We start from the raw sequence: 14,428 nt of genomic DNA, 5'->3' as shown, positions 1-14,428 counted from the left end.
AAGATGAAGATTCATGTTTTTCCAAATGGGCATCCAGTCATTCCAGCACTACTTATTGGGAAGACAGTCTTCTCCATTGAATTACTTTGTCACCTTTGTTAGTGACAGAATTCAGCAGTATTCTACTTGAATACTTTGGCTAGTCTAGATTTTTTTGCATCATTTCTATATAAATTATAAGCAAGTTTATTGATTTCTAGAAAAAAAGCCTTATGGGATTGATATTCCATTTAATCCATAGATCAGTATGAGGAGAATTGATGTTCTGAGTTCATGGACATGCATTATAAAAATTTTATTTAAGCCTGCTTCAATTCATATCAGTATTGTTTCTAGTGTGTTTCTTGCAGATACTTTGTTAAACTTATTCTAAGCATTTCATGCTATCCTTAATGGCATTTTAAATTACCATTTCCAGTTGTTACAGTTGTCAAGATAAAATTGATTTTTTTTGTATCTTGATCTCATATTCTGTAATGTGTTTTAAAGCTATTTATTATACCTAGTGATTTTTGTAGTTTCCTCAGGAATTTCCTCATAAATAATTACACTCATATAGACAGTTTTGTCTCTTCATTTACAAACCTTTTTCTTGCCTTAGTGTAATGACTAGGAACATCAATGTGGAATAGAAGTTGTGAGCGCATACTCAGTCGCTCAGTCATGTCTGACCCTTTGCAACCCCATGGACCATAGTGTGACAGGCTCTTCTGTCCATGGAATTTTTAAGCCAAGAATACTGGAGTGGGTTGACATTTGAGATCTTCCCTGAAGTTGTGAAAGTGGGCATTTTTGCCTTTTTTTGCCCTTAGGGTGAAGGCCTCTAATATTTCACCTGGTGACTCAGGCAGTTAAAAGTCTGCCTGCAATGCAGGAAACCTGGGTTTGATCCCTGGGTCAGGAACATCCCCTGGAGTAAGAAATGGCAACCCATTCCAGGATTCTTGCCTGGAGAAACCCATGGATGGAGGAGACTGGTGGGCTACAGTCTATGAGATCACAAAGAGTTGGATAAACTGAGGGACTTTCACTTTCATGACACTAGCTGTAGCTTTTTGTATTTGCCTTTAATCAAATTTAGGTGGTGCTTTGAGCACTTTGAATATGTTGTTTCATTGTCAGTTGGCTTGCATTGTTTCTAAATAGAAGCCAGGATATTATCTTATCTTGAACTCCTCAATAGGTCTATTTTCTTTGTGAGGTTTACAAATTTTATCTTTTTCATTGGCTTTCAGTGATGTGATTATGATATGCAGCGTCCATCGTTACTAAATGTGGTCTCGGGTGCATCTAGTAAGCTTTTATTATGTTTATCTGTGATAATGGACACAGTAGAAGAATCTAGAATCTTAGAGGAATTTATAAGGATTAATCAGGTATAAAAGTATTAAAAGTTTCTAATTTACTAAAATGACTTCTCAATCTAATACTTTCAGTAAAAATGAAAATAATTCAAGCTTGCAATTCTAAAGAAACAATCCCATTAACAAGGGAGAATAATGCTTTTCATCTGGAGAAGGAAATGGCAACCCAGTACTCTTGCCTGGAGAATCCCAGGGATGGGGGAGCCCAGGTGGGCTGCCGTCTATGGGGTCGCACAGAGTTGGACTGAAGCGACTTAGCAGCAGCAGCAGCCAGTACTCTTGCCTGGAGAATCCTATGGATGGAGGAACCTGGTAGCTTACAGTCCATGGGGTCGCAAAGAGTTGGACACGACTGAGCAATTTCACTTTCACTTTCACTCTCTGTTGAGTTAATTTTATTTTCAAATGACTGTATTGCAGACACTGATTTGGTATGTCCATTTGAAACATCTGAAATGGAAATTGTCTTCATTTGTTTTCCAAATCATATTTTGTCATTTGTATACATGTTTATCTGTTCACTTTAGTCCAAACATTCCTTGGGAATGCTCTTAGTCATTCATGAAAAGAAAGTATCACTGGTCTTATTTAGCAGAAGTCAATAAATCTGCTATAATTTTCTCTTTAACGTGTGCATGTGACACAGACATACAAATGTGGAACTAATATCGCAAGGTACAATACAATCGTAAAGCAGGGTGTGTTATCTTACTGATAAGCATACACACTGTCCAGCCAGGATTAAATATTGTAAAAAATTATCTTTGTGTGATTTCTTGTACTTTTTGAAACACTTTGATATGTGTGGTCTCATCTGTTCCATAGAACATCTTCATGAACTGATGGGTATATGAGTTTTGATTCCAAATGGTATCTTTATGCATGTTTATGATGTCATTTACCACACAGTGATCCTAAGAAGGCAAGCCAAGATTATGCTTCATAAACATTTTTATTCCACATTTTCACTTTTTAGTATCAGGCAGTTGGGAATTTCAGATCATTTTGTGTTACTGGCATCATCAAAATTTTTATTATGAGTTTTCTAAAAAGTTAGCATACAGAAATGGACCTATCACAATAATGTCATGACGTAGAGAGTGCTGAACTTCAATTTCATTTTTAAAATCTAGTGTTTGATACCAGATGTGAAGAGTGAATCGCCATCTCCTCTACGAAGAGGGCAAGGTTTCATTAGCTTTTTCAAAAGACTTATACATTTCACCTATAAAGTGAAAAAAGAAAATTATGCGTTTTAAAGCAGCATGAAAGTAGAGGTGATACCCACAGCTGCTCTCATTTCTGACAAACAATTCTGAGAGGCTCCAGTTTCATTTGGTTCAGATGAAACACATGTTGCTCATTTATTGTACATATGCTTCAATGTATTTTGACAAATCTGATCTAAAAATGTTACAGATGTCCCTCATTATTTTAATTTGCACTTAGTAGCCACCTATAACACTTGGCTGTAAACCAGCCTTTTTCACAGTATGATTAAGAGAAAATTTAGCTACCTTTAATATGTGAATTTCAATTTAGTTTCAGTTAGTTTTGTGATGCAACTAGTGAACTATACACTTAACAGGTGCTCTGTTACAGGTGTGTTATATATAATGAAGATGAATTTTTTAGACATGTTTCAAATAATTTCAGGTGGAAATAGTTATTCTAATCCTGTCTTTTAGAGATTCGTTATTCATCGTATGGCCTGAAATCAAGCAGCAATATAACTTGAGTACTTTCAAAGTGATGAGTCTTAGGTCTTATCCTAGACCTGCTGAAGTAGAATCTACAGTTGAACACAATCCCCAGGTGATTTGTATGCACAGTGAAGACTGGTAAGCACTCTTTTAGAGGAGGCTTTGTTTCAAAACTTCGTTTTATATGCACATATGCATATACACAGGGGCCAACTCTATTCTGCACTCTGCTTTATATAGATACTATTGAAAATGGACTTGCTTGTGGATTGAACTATTTCTTATTTAATACATTTAAAAGTAGACTTCCAGTACATTCCACAGGTCTGTCTTCCATGAATACAAAAGTTCACATTCATAAGTACTGGCTTACCACACGTTTTCAATGAGTGACACATGAAGCAAATTGAAGAACTTCTTACTCCAATTTGAGTATTTTAGAGTTCTCCTCATTTCTTACTGTTTTCTCTAACTTTCTATAGAGTAAACTTTCTGGTTTACTTTCTGGTTGGAGCATTAATATATTTATTTACACACTCTTGCCATTAAAAAGCAGAAAGTAGAATTGCTGGGAAAACTAAAGGATTTAATTTCTTGGGTGATAAATTCAATTTTTAAAATTATTTACCATTTTTGAGTACCTTGGGAAATGATCGTATATTACTTATACTACATTACATTATTGTAATCATATATACTTCACGTTAAGATAATCACTAATTATATCTTAATATGTGATACAAAATCAAATTTTTGTTTATAAGGACCTCTGAAATCATGCTGCAAAGTAACTCAATTCCTTAAAATTCAATTTTATTGGCCATTACATTTTCTATATGTGTATTCCAGCAGAAATAAACATACTATGATTCTTACCATAGAAGAAATAAAATACTATTTTATGACCCTTAATTGAATCTATGACAATAATTTCATATAGTTCAAAACTTAGCACATTGTTACTATCTAACAAAAGGAGGGTGAGTTATTTTCTTTAAAAAACTCTCTAATTTGCTATGGTCTAGTTAATTTTTTGTGTTCAGTTCCACCAAATATACTCCTCAATAATCAGCCTTAGGAAATGAAATAAAGACCATTTTATGTAGTCTATTCAGAAGTGTCTGTTGGCACCACAGCAGCACATCATGGGTTTTCAAACTTGAGACACATTACCTTTTTATTACTGTTTTCATACATTTCTGCTGAAAAAATCCTTCAAAACTGTTATTAGGTTGAATACACATCTATGGACAAATACTGATACATTTAACCCAACAATGTAGTAGTACAGCTTGTTCCTGAAAACATACAGATATAGACAGGCTAGAAAAGTACCAGACAACTTCATATGATCAATCGCACTAATTTTTCCTTCTGTTTTTCCAAGTTAAATATTACAGTGCAACTAAAATAGCCCTAAGTGTACCCGAAGAGCTTCTGTGTGTTGTATAAAGGCTAAGTAATCCGGGGAGTGTCAGGGGGGTTACTGTCAGCTGTTCGAGATCATGAGATGGTATCTCAGCACTCATAAAACAGAGGATTCAAAACACAGGAGCATACATGGAAGTACAGATCATTATGACAGTCCTGGAAGTTATCCACGAGAAAAGTCAACACCCTGGAGGCCAGAATAACACTACTGAATCAACATTTACAACTTCTGTTCAAGATCGAATCCAATATGTAGGGAAAATCCACATTGAAACATTAAATATAATTTTATATTTGGCTCATTCCCCAAATACAGAATGCTTCAGAAATCTCTGGGATATCTCTTCTTAAACAATTTAAGTTTATAATATTCTGTACAAAACAGACAACTATCTTGAATTAGCTATTTCCTAGGACTATTCATAAAATATAAGTTTAGTAAGGCACAGTAAGGGCAGCATAGAGATTTACTTAAGGCTATACATTTCAAATCAGAAGAATAAGGGGATAATTTTGGCCCCTGGGGTTTGAAAATATCTTCCAGTTGTAATCTTTGGTCTGAATATTTACATGGTGGTTTCTTCCCATTCAAGCTCAACATCACCTATAACACAAAAACATGCCATAAGAGAGAATTGATATTAACAGTTCAAAAGATTTAAATGTTTCATGATAAAAATATAATGTACATGGAAAGGCTATTATCCTAACTTGGATTAGAGAGAAATTAAAAAATTGATATGTTTGCTAGCCAAGCTTCTAAACCATTTTCAGTAAATGGTGATTATTGAATTAATGTTCCTGTTATAGGTGGTAAACTCGTAAGTTGATATACAGTGCCTCTGTTTACCTTCCATGGCATCCAAAGAGTCCATCTTCTGAAGTGCTGAATAGTTAACAAAACAGATGAGCTGATTATTTCCTTTACTTGATAAGAGATCCAGAACGCACTGATGTAAAAAGATATACTGTGCCTAGACACCAAAGAAAGGGTGGTTAAATAAATAAATGGGGTGGGGATTTTTCTTACAAGGAGGGGCTGTACTTTTTACATTTAAAAGTAATAATGAATTCAACAAATGTTCAACAGCTAAGTTAAAGGCACAGAATTTACCAAGTATATAAATGATTTTCTATCATTTCAAACATAAGGTTTGCTGAACTCCTGTGGGGTTTTTTGTAGCTTCCAGTTGTTTTTTTTTTTTTCTTAGTACTTGTTATTAAATACCCAACTGTTCATATGTTCTTTCTTGCTGTGATTATAAAAACTAAAAAAAAAATTATTTAAATTTGTTTATGTTTTTCTTTTTGGGCATGATTGAGTAATTTTTCTTATACTTTTCTTGTTAGAATGGCTTTTGGAATGTAGATACTAAATTTAGTTTCAAAAGCTGTGACTGAGCATATCTACACACCGAAGGCACGTGTAGAGTATGGTTAACAATTCTGTTACTCACCCAGCATTTGGCCTACTTAATGTCAAGGACCTGGTCTCTAAATACAAGGCAGTTGACCGTTGAGATATCCAAAGACGCGTAACATTTCGTCTAAAGTTTGGAATAGATTCAGTACCACCTGAATTCTTTAAGTGTATTCAATATAATTCAATGACCTGTTAGCATTTCTGGGTTTGGACTTTTCCAAAGGTTATTTAAGGTTGCAATCATAGTAAAGCACCCTCATTTTCACATAGGAAAGGTACCTGAATTTAAAGGAATATAACCAAATGTTTAAGATAACACACATACATACTGACAACTGATTTAAATAGAATGTCCTCTAAGTGACCATCTTAAGAAGCTATATCTATTGCTAACTATACCTCAAAACCTTTTTGGAATTACACTAGTTGAGACACTCTTCAGAAATCGCTGGTCATTATCAGGAATACCTATTTCTTTGTGGATTACAAAATGTTTCCACAGACGTCTCATTGGTGGAATGTCGGTTCTGTGAGGACAGAACTCTGTCATATTCACTGCTATATTCCCATTGCTTGTAATAGTGGCTGGAATGTGGTAGTTGCGTAATGAATGTTTGTTGACTTAGCCTCATGTAATTCTCACAGTTAGTCGATCTTTACCATTTAAGGACAGGCTTGATTTGGAGAGCATACAGAAGTCATTAGAGATCAAGTTTGTATGTAAGAGGGATGATCAAGTTACATAATTCAATTTTGGTGAGAAAGGAAGGGTTATAAGGGAATAAAAATTCTATTAAATTGCTGTTAACATTCTTCTCAAGATAATTCTAAAAGAGTATTTTAAAATATACATCACACAGTACATTTTAAAATACTATTAGCAGAAATATGTTGACATGATATAGTTTCTTTGAAAACAGCGTTCATGTAAATTTATCATTTCCGTTACTTGAAAAAACACATTTGAACTTGAAGTCACATTTGATATGTTCTGACTGTCCAGATCTCATCTTCTCCACTGGAAAGAATGATGGGCGTAAACTCTGCCAGCAGGGCAGGCTGAGCTCCATGGGGCAGTGCTACATGTTCCAGGATCTCTCCAGTGGTGTGTTATTGCCAAAGAGTCAGTGAAGAATTCAGTTCCAGTTTCTACCCTAGATAGTCCTGTTACCGTAAGAATTAAGTTTTTCTGATGTTTGGTTTCCTCATCTGGGGGATCAGAAAGGCTATAAGATTGAAGGCCAGCCAGATAGATAGATGATAGATCAATTGATCAATGGATCTGGCAGCAAAAAGAAAAACTAGGCACCAAAAATAATTCTTTTTTTCTTCTTCTTCAGGAGTTTACATCAGTCAATTTTCAAGAGATCCAGAGCAGGAAAGGGATTTCATCCAGACTAACCTTATTTGAGGCAGGAATAGTATCTCAGGATATTATCTCACTGCAGAGTATTCTCTGACAAGGCTCTTTCAGACCTCTTGGGGCTGCTGTGAACTGCGGCTTGGTACACAGTGAAAGAACTCTTGGTTCTCCTTGCTTAAAGCCCTCGGGCGTCTTTTCATGGTGCTATGTTGCCGAGGTTCCCAGCTCCCCACCCCTGGCCGTGGCTACTGCAGTCTGTGCTGAGACAGCGTTCTTCACAGACGTTGGGATCATTCCCAAGTGCAATAGGAGAAAATAAGAAACCACTCTTGTGCAAGGCAATGCTAATTTGTAAGGACTGGAGCCAAGGTGTGGTCATTTCCCTTTTTTTTCCATCACAGAGAAAAGACAGTAGACAGCTTCGCTTCTGGGAACAAAGTCAGGTGAAAGACAGCTAGCTGTGCATACCATGTTTTAAGCAAGGATCTGAGAATTGTGATTTACACGGTTTACAAAGTGGAGGCTAATTATTTAGTAAACATGGATCTATCTTAATTTTATAACTTCTTACGGAAAGGGTGGAAGTGAAAGTGTTAATCGCTTAGTTGTGTCCAACTCTTTGCAACTCCATGGACTGTAGCCCACCAGGCTGCTCTGTTCATGGGATTCTCCAGTCAAGAATACTGGAGTGCGTAGCCTTTCCCTTCTCCATGGGATCTTCCTGAGCCATGGATCGAACCTGGGTCTCCCACATTGCAGGCAGACTCTTTACCATCTGAGCCACCAGGGGAAGGTTACCTATACTTTTTATGGATACTGATGAAGATGTGCCTTGTGCTCAGTTGTGTCTGACTCTTTGTGACGCCAGCCAGGCTCCTGTATCAAATACTGGAGTGGGTTGCCATCTCCTTCTCCAGGGGATCTTCCCCATCCAGGGATTGAGCCTGTGTCTCCTGCATTGCAGGCACAATCTTTACCTGCTGAGCCATCAGGGAAGATGAAGATGTATTAATCTCAAATATCCCAACTAATATTCATGACTTCTACCTATTGATTCAGTGACCTTTATCAGGATTTTAATGACCCACCACCTTTTTATGCCAAAAAGCACTTGGCACAACTATATTGTCAGACATTTACTGCATGCTGGGCATTTACTGCATGCTTGGTGCTTTCAGATACTTTCTTTTATTTAATACTGACAATAAAATTGTGTAACACAGCTATTTTATGAAAGAGAAATAGCTTAGGGAAGTTAAAGTCACAAAGCCAGAAATTAGCAGGACTGGAATCTGAACTCAATTCTCTGACTCCAAAATTCATGCTCTTTCCATTCCCCTACCCAACCTACAACAGTTTCCTCTGGCTGGTTATTCCAGCACAATGTATGAAGTTTATGTATGAAGTGTATGCTGCTGCTGCTGCTAAGTCGCTTCAGCCGTGTCCGACTCTGCACGACCCCATAGACGGAAGCCCACCACATTCCCCCGTCCCTGGGATTCTCCAGGCAAGAACACTGGAGTGGGTTGCCATTTCCTTCTCCAATGCATGAAAGTGAAAAGTGAAAGAGAAGTTGCTCAGTCGTGTCTGACTCTTCGCGACCCCATGGACTGCAGCCTACCAGGCTCCTCCATCCATGGGGTTTTCCAGGCAAGAGTACTGGAGTGGGTGCCATTGCCTTCTCTGGTATGAAGAGTATATGGAGTACTAAATTGTGTGAAATTATTCACAGGCATTCTTGAACACACTTGTTACAAAGTTTGGTTCCACGAAGCTGTACAGCAAGACAAAATCCAACTTTTATTATTTAAAGACTGAATCTACTCTCTAGAATGAAAGAAATCTCACTCATTCCCATCCTTTAACTCATCCAGGAAAGTCAACCCATCTTGATCAGTGCCCAGAACATTGCTCATCACGTACATGTGTACACCTAAGAACATGGAGGAAAATGTTAGCTATTTATCCTGTTCTCATGTTTTAATAATCACTAATAGTTGTATTGATATCGAAGCCCTTAAAAGATCCCTGGATAAGAACCCGCTACAAAATTTGTGGGGCTCACTACAAAGTGAAGATGTGAGCTTCCTTCGTCAAAACTGGGGCTTCCCTGGTGGCTCAGATGGTAAAGGATCCTCCTGCAATGCAGGAGGCCAGGGTTTGGTCCCTAAGTCAGGAAGATCCCCTGGAGAAGGGAATGGCTACCCACTGCATTATTCTTGCCTGGAGAGTTCCAAGGACAGAGGGCCTGGTGGGCTACAGTCCATGAGGTTGCAAAGAGTTGACTAACACTTTTCCTCAAAATTAATAAAAGACTTTCAAAATAGTGACAGCAGGCATCAAATCAAGTGCAAGGCCCTTTTGAGGGTGGGGACCTATGAGTTTGAATAGATTGCATACTCATGAAACGGAGCCTGGCCACAAGTCACAGTCCATTTCTAAAGTTCTGTAAGGGAAGAGTGTTACTTCTCTCATGTGTTCCCTTTCAGCATTTAAAGGAATGCATATGGATGACAGGACCTAGCTTTACCTAGCCATTACATAATGAAAGTGGCTTTAAAAGATTCCTACAAAAAGACTCGGGGTCATAGCTATTATTTATCAGCAAAATACAAATGAATGACAAGAAAATGGCAGGACTGACATTTTTCATACCCCTAGAATAACTGTCTTATAGCCATACTATGAGGTGATTACAACAATGTAATCAGATCTCTCAGTGAGCTAGATCACTTATAAAAACTATAAATAATTTAAAATATATATTTTAAGACCACTATTGAAACAATTATTTTCTGCTAATTATATATTTTATCTTTTGAAAATACCTAATGATAACATTAGTATTAGTCACTTTCTTGTTGTTCAGTCACTCAGTCGTGGCCGACTCTTTGTGACCCCATGGACTGCAGCCCACCAGGCCTCCCTGTCCATCACCAACTCCTGGAGCAAGTTTAAACTCATGTCCATCGAGTCAGTGATGCCATCCAACCATCTCATCCTCTGTCATCCCCTTCTCCTCCCACCATCAGTCTTTCCCAGCATCAGGGTCTTTTCTAAGGAGTCAGTTCTTCACATCAGGTAGTAAAAGTATTGGAGTTTCAGCTTCACCATCAGTCCTTCCAATGAACACCCAGGACTGATCTCCTTTAGGATGGACTGGTTGGATCTCCTTTCAGTCCAAGGGACTCTCAAGAGTCTTCTCCAACACAGTTCAAAAGCATCATTTCTTTGGCTCTCAGCCAAACTGAGAGTTTTTACAGTCCAACTCTCACATCCATCATGTGACATGACTACTGGAAAATCCATAGCTTTGACTATATGGACCTTTGTTGGCAAAGTAATGTCTTTTTTTTTTTTTCTGATTCTTTTTTAAATTTATTTTTTAATTGAAGGATAATTGCTTTACAGACTTTTGTTGTTCTTTGTCAAACTTCAACATGAATCAGCCATAGATATATATATAGCCCCTCCCTTTTGAGCCTCCCTCGCATCTTCCTCTGCATCCCACCCCTCTAGGTTTTTACAGAGCCCCTGTTTGAGTTTCCTGAGCCATACAGCAAATTCCTGTTGGCTATTTTACATATGGTAATGTATATGCTGGCTAGGTTGGTCGTAGCTTTTCTTCAAGGAGCAAGCGTTGTCTTTTAATGTCATGGCTGCAATCACCATCTGCAGTGATTTTGGAGCCCCCCCCCAAATAAGCTCTGTCACTGTTTCCAGTTTCCCCATCTATTTGCCATGAAATGATAGGACCGGATGCCATGATCTTCCTTTTCTGAATGTTGAGCTTTAAGCCAACTTTTTCACTGTCCACTTTCACTTTCATCAAGATGCTTTTTAGTTCCTCTTCACTTTCTGCCATAAGGGTGGTGTCATCTGCATATCTGAGGTTGCTGATATTTCTCCCGTGGCAGTCTTGATTCCAGCTTGTGCTTCATCCAGCCCAGCATTTCTCATGATGTACTCTGCATATAAGTTAAATAAGCAGGGCGACAATATACAGCCTTGACGTACTCCTTTTCCTATTTGGAACCTGTCTGTTGTTCCACGTCCAGTTCTAACTGTTGCTTCCTGACCTGCATATAGGTTTCTCAAGAGGCAGGTCAGGTGGTCTGGTATTCCCATCTCTTGAAGAATTTTCCACAGTTTATTGTGATCCACACAGTCAAAGGCTTTGGCATAGTCAATAAAGCAGAAATAGATGTTTTTCCAGGACTCTCTTGCTTTTTCTGTGATCCAGTGGATGTTGGCAATTTGATCTCTGGTTCCTCTGTCTTTTCTAAATCCAGCTTGAACATCTGTTAGTTCATGGTTCATGTACTGTTGAAGCCTGGCTTGGAGAATTTTGAGCATTACCTTACTAGCATGTGAGATGAGTGCAATTGTGTGGTAGTTTGAATATTCTTTGGCATTGCCTTTCTTTGGGATTGGAATGAAGACTGACCTTTTCCAGTCCTGTGGTCACTGCTGAGTTTTCCAAATTTGCTGGCATATTGAGTGTAGCACTCTCACAGCATCATCTTTCAGGATTGGAAATAGCTCAGCTGGAATTCCATCACCTCCACTGTATTTGTTTGCAGTGATGCTTCCTAAGGCCCACTTGACTTCTCATTCCAGGATGTCTGGCTCTAGGTGAATGGTGACACCATCATTGTTATCTATCTGACTCATGAAGATCTTTTTTGTACAGTTCTGTGTATTCTTGCCACCTCTTCTTAATCTCCTTTGCTTCTGTTAGGTCCATACCATTTCTGTCCTTTACTGTGCCCGTCTTTGCATGAAATGTTCCCTTGGTATCTCTGATTTTCTTGAAGAGATGTGTAGTCTTTACCATCCCATTGTTTTTCATCTATTTCTCTGTATTGTTCTCTTTGGGAGGCTTTCTCGTCTCTCCTTGCTATGCTTTGGAACGCTCCATTCAGTTGGGTATACCTTTCCTTTTCTCCTTTGGCTTTCACTTCTATTCTCTTCTCAGCTATTTGTAAGGCCTCCTCAGACAGCCATTTTGCCTTTTTGCATTTCTTTTTCTTAGGGATGGTTTTGATCAACACCTCCTGTATAATGTTACAAACCTCCGTCCAATAGTTCTTCAGGCACTCTGTCGATCAGATCTAATCCCTTGAATCTTTGTCACTTCCACTTTATAATCATAAGGGATTTGATTTAGGTTATACCTGAATGGTCTAGTGGTTTTCCCTACTTTCTTCGATTTAAGTCTGAATTTGGCAGTATGGAGTTCATGACCTGAGCCACAGTCAGCTCCCGGTCTTATTTTTGCTGACTGTATAGAGCTTCTACATCTTTGGCTGCAAAGAATATAATAAATATGATTTTGGTATTGACCATCTGGTGATGTCCATGTATAGAGTAGTCTCTTGTGTTGTTGGAAGAGGGTGTTTGCTATGACCAGTGTGTTCTCTTAGCAAAACTATGTTAGCCTTTGCGTTGCTTCATTTTTTACACCATGCCAAACTTGCCTATTACTCCAGGTATCCCTTGACTTCCCACTTTGGCATTCCAGTCCTCAGTCATATGCAGCTCTTTCAACCCCACTGAACATAGCCTGCCAGGCTTCTCTGTCCGTAGAATTCCCCAGGCAAGAATATCAGAGTGGGTAGCCATTTCTTTCTCCAGGGGATCTTCCCAACCCAGGGATCGAGCCCAGGTCTCCTGCATTGCAGACAGATTATGGACTGAGCCATGCCATCACTATTAGCAAAGTTGTCAAAATTTCTTATTTGACCTTTAACTCATGGTTTTCAATTTATTTGTGTATACTTTATAATATACATAATGGCTCAAACTACATTTTTAAAATATATATGGGGAACACATGTATACCTGTGGCGGATTCATTTCTATATTTGGCAAAACTAATACAATATTGTAAAGTTTAAAAATAAAATAAAATTAAAAAAAAATATATATGTATTTTTATGTGTGCATTTTGATATTTGGCAAAACTAATACAATTATGTAAAGTTTAAAAATAAAATTAGAAAAAAAAGAAAAAAGAAAAAAATAAAATAAAATTTAAAAATATATATATATGTATTTTTATGTGTGTACGTGTATGTCGCTCAGTCACATCTAACTTTTTGCCACCTCCACAGACTATAGTCTCCCAGGCTCCCTTGTCTATGGGATTTCCCAGGCAAGAATACTGGAGTGGGTTGCTATTTCCTTTTTCAGGGAATCTTCCCCACCCAGGGATCGAACCTAGGTCTTCTACATTGTAGACAGATTCTTTACCATCTGAGCCACCAGAGAAGCCCAGGAATTGAATGCTTAAACTTTTCTCCTCAAAGGGATGTACATTTTGAAAAGTTTGGTTGTCTCTGGTCTAGGGCCATATCTTCCTAAGAGCATTAATGTTCCATGACTTGGCGTTACATGTTTTGGGGTCAAAAGGGTTCAAGGAGGCCATAGTCATATAAGTTCGGGAAATGTTGTTCACAAGGGCTCTGTATTTATAAATGTCAACGCACATTAGCATAGAGGCTGTAAGAAATTTTCTCAAACTTATTTTAGCAAAGAGCTGGTTTTCTCCCACCTCAAACGGCTATATAGCCACTTATGTTTTCTAGTTGGTACCCTAGAAAATATCATTATAGAAGATCTGCATATTTACTATGAGAAAAATCTGTATAGTATAAAAATATCAATCCAAAGATATGAGAAGAACATCTTAGTATAATTAGACAGAATGGGGTGTGAATTTTGGCTCTGACACTTATAACCTTTGAATATCATTTAAATTTTTGGAACATCTGCTTCCCTATCTGTAAAGAAGAGCTGGTAATACCCAGCCTATTGATTAGTTTCATTGGACCTGCTTTACAAATAATTAAATGAGATAATACATGAAAATGATCTAGTATAGTACCTCCTACTAGACACTCAGCAGAGGAGCCTCAGTTTCATTACCATTATACTATACATTTCTTTTATGACCGAAATCTAGATTTTAAAAATACTTTTGCTTCCAAACCAAAACAACCAAACAAAGACTCCCAGATAGTTGATGATATTCTGTAACAAACATTATTAGTACTGATATACAAAAGGGATAAATACGGACAAGTGAAATACATAGACCAACATCATAGTTAATATTTTAAACTTTTCCCAATTACAGCTT

General features: G+C 37.6%; 1 protein-coding gene and 1 long non-coding RNA gene across 3 annotated transcripts in view; one reads left to right on the top strand and one right to left on the bottom strand.

Moving 5' to 3' along the window:
• Window positions 1-14,428, top strand: part of LOC109558939 (uncharacterized) — an 85,626-nt gene that overhangs the window by 19,269 nt on the left and 51,929 nt on the right. The window lies entirely within an intron of this gene.
• PTPRQ (protein tyrosine phosphatase receptor type Q) overlaps window positions 551-14,428 on the bottom strand; it is a 234,588-nt gene continuing 220,710 nt past the window's right edge. The window contains exons 43-44 of the mRNA XM_070788855.1: window positions 5,349-5,472; window positions 551-5,102 (exon numbers count right to left, since the gene is read on the bottom strand). Of these exons, the coding sequence (XP_070644956.1) occupies window positions 5,065-5,102; window positions 5,349-5,472 (162 nt within the window). The 3' untranslated portion in view covers window positions 551-5,064. The remainder of the gene's footprint in view (window positions 5,103-5,348; window positions 5,473-14,428) is intronic.

This window comes from Bos indicus, chromosome 5, assembly GCF_029378745.1.
Source record: "Bos indicus isolate NIAB-ARS_2022 breed Sahiwal x Tharparkar chromosome 5, NIAB-ARS_B.indTharparkar_mat_pri_1.0, whole genome shotgun sequence".
NCBI lineage: Eukaryota > Metazoa > Chordata > Mammalia > Artiodactyla > Bovidae > Bos > Bos indicus.
Note: the sequence above shows the minus strand (reverse complement) of the source record. Positions and strands in the feature narration are given on the sequence as shown.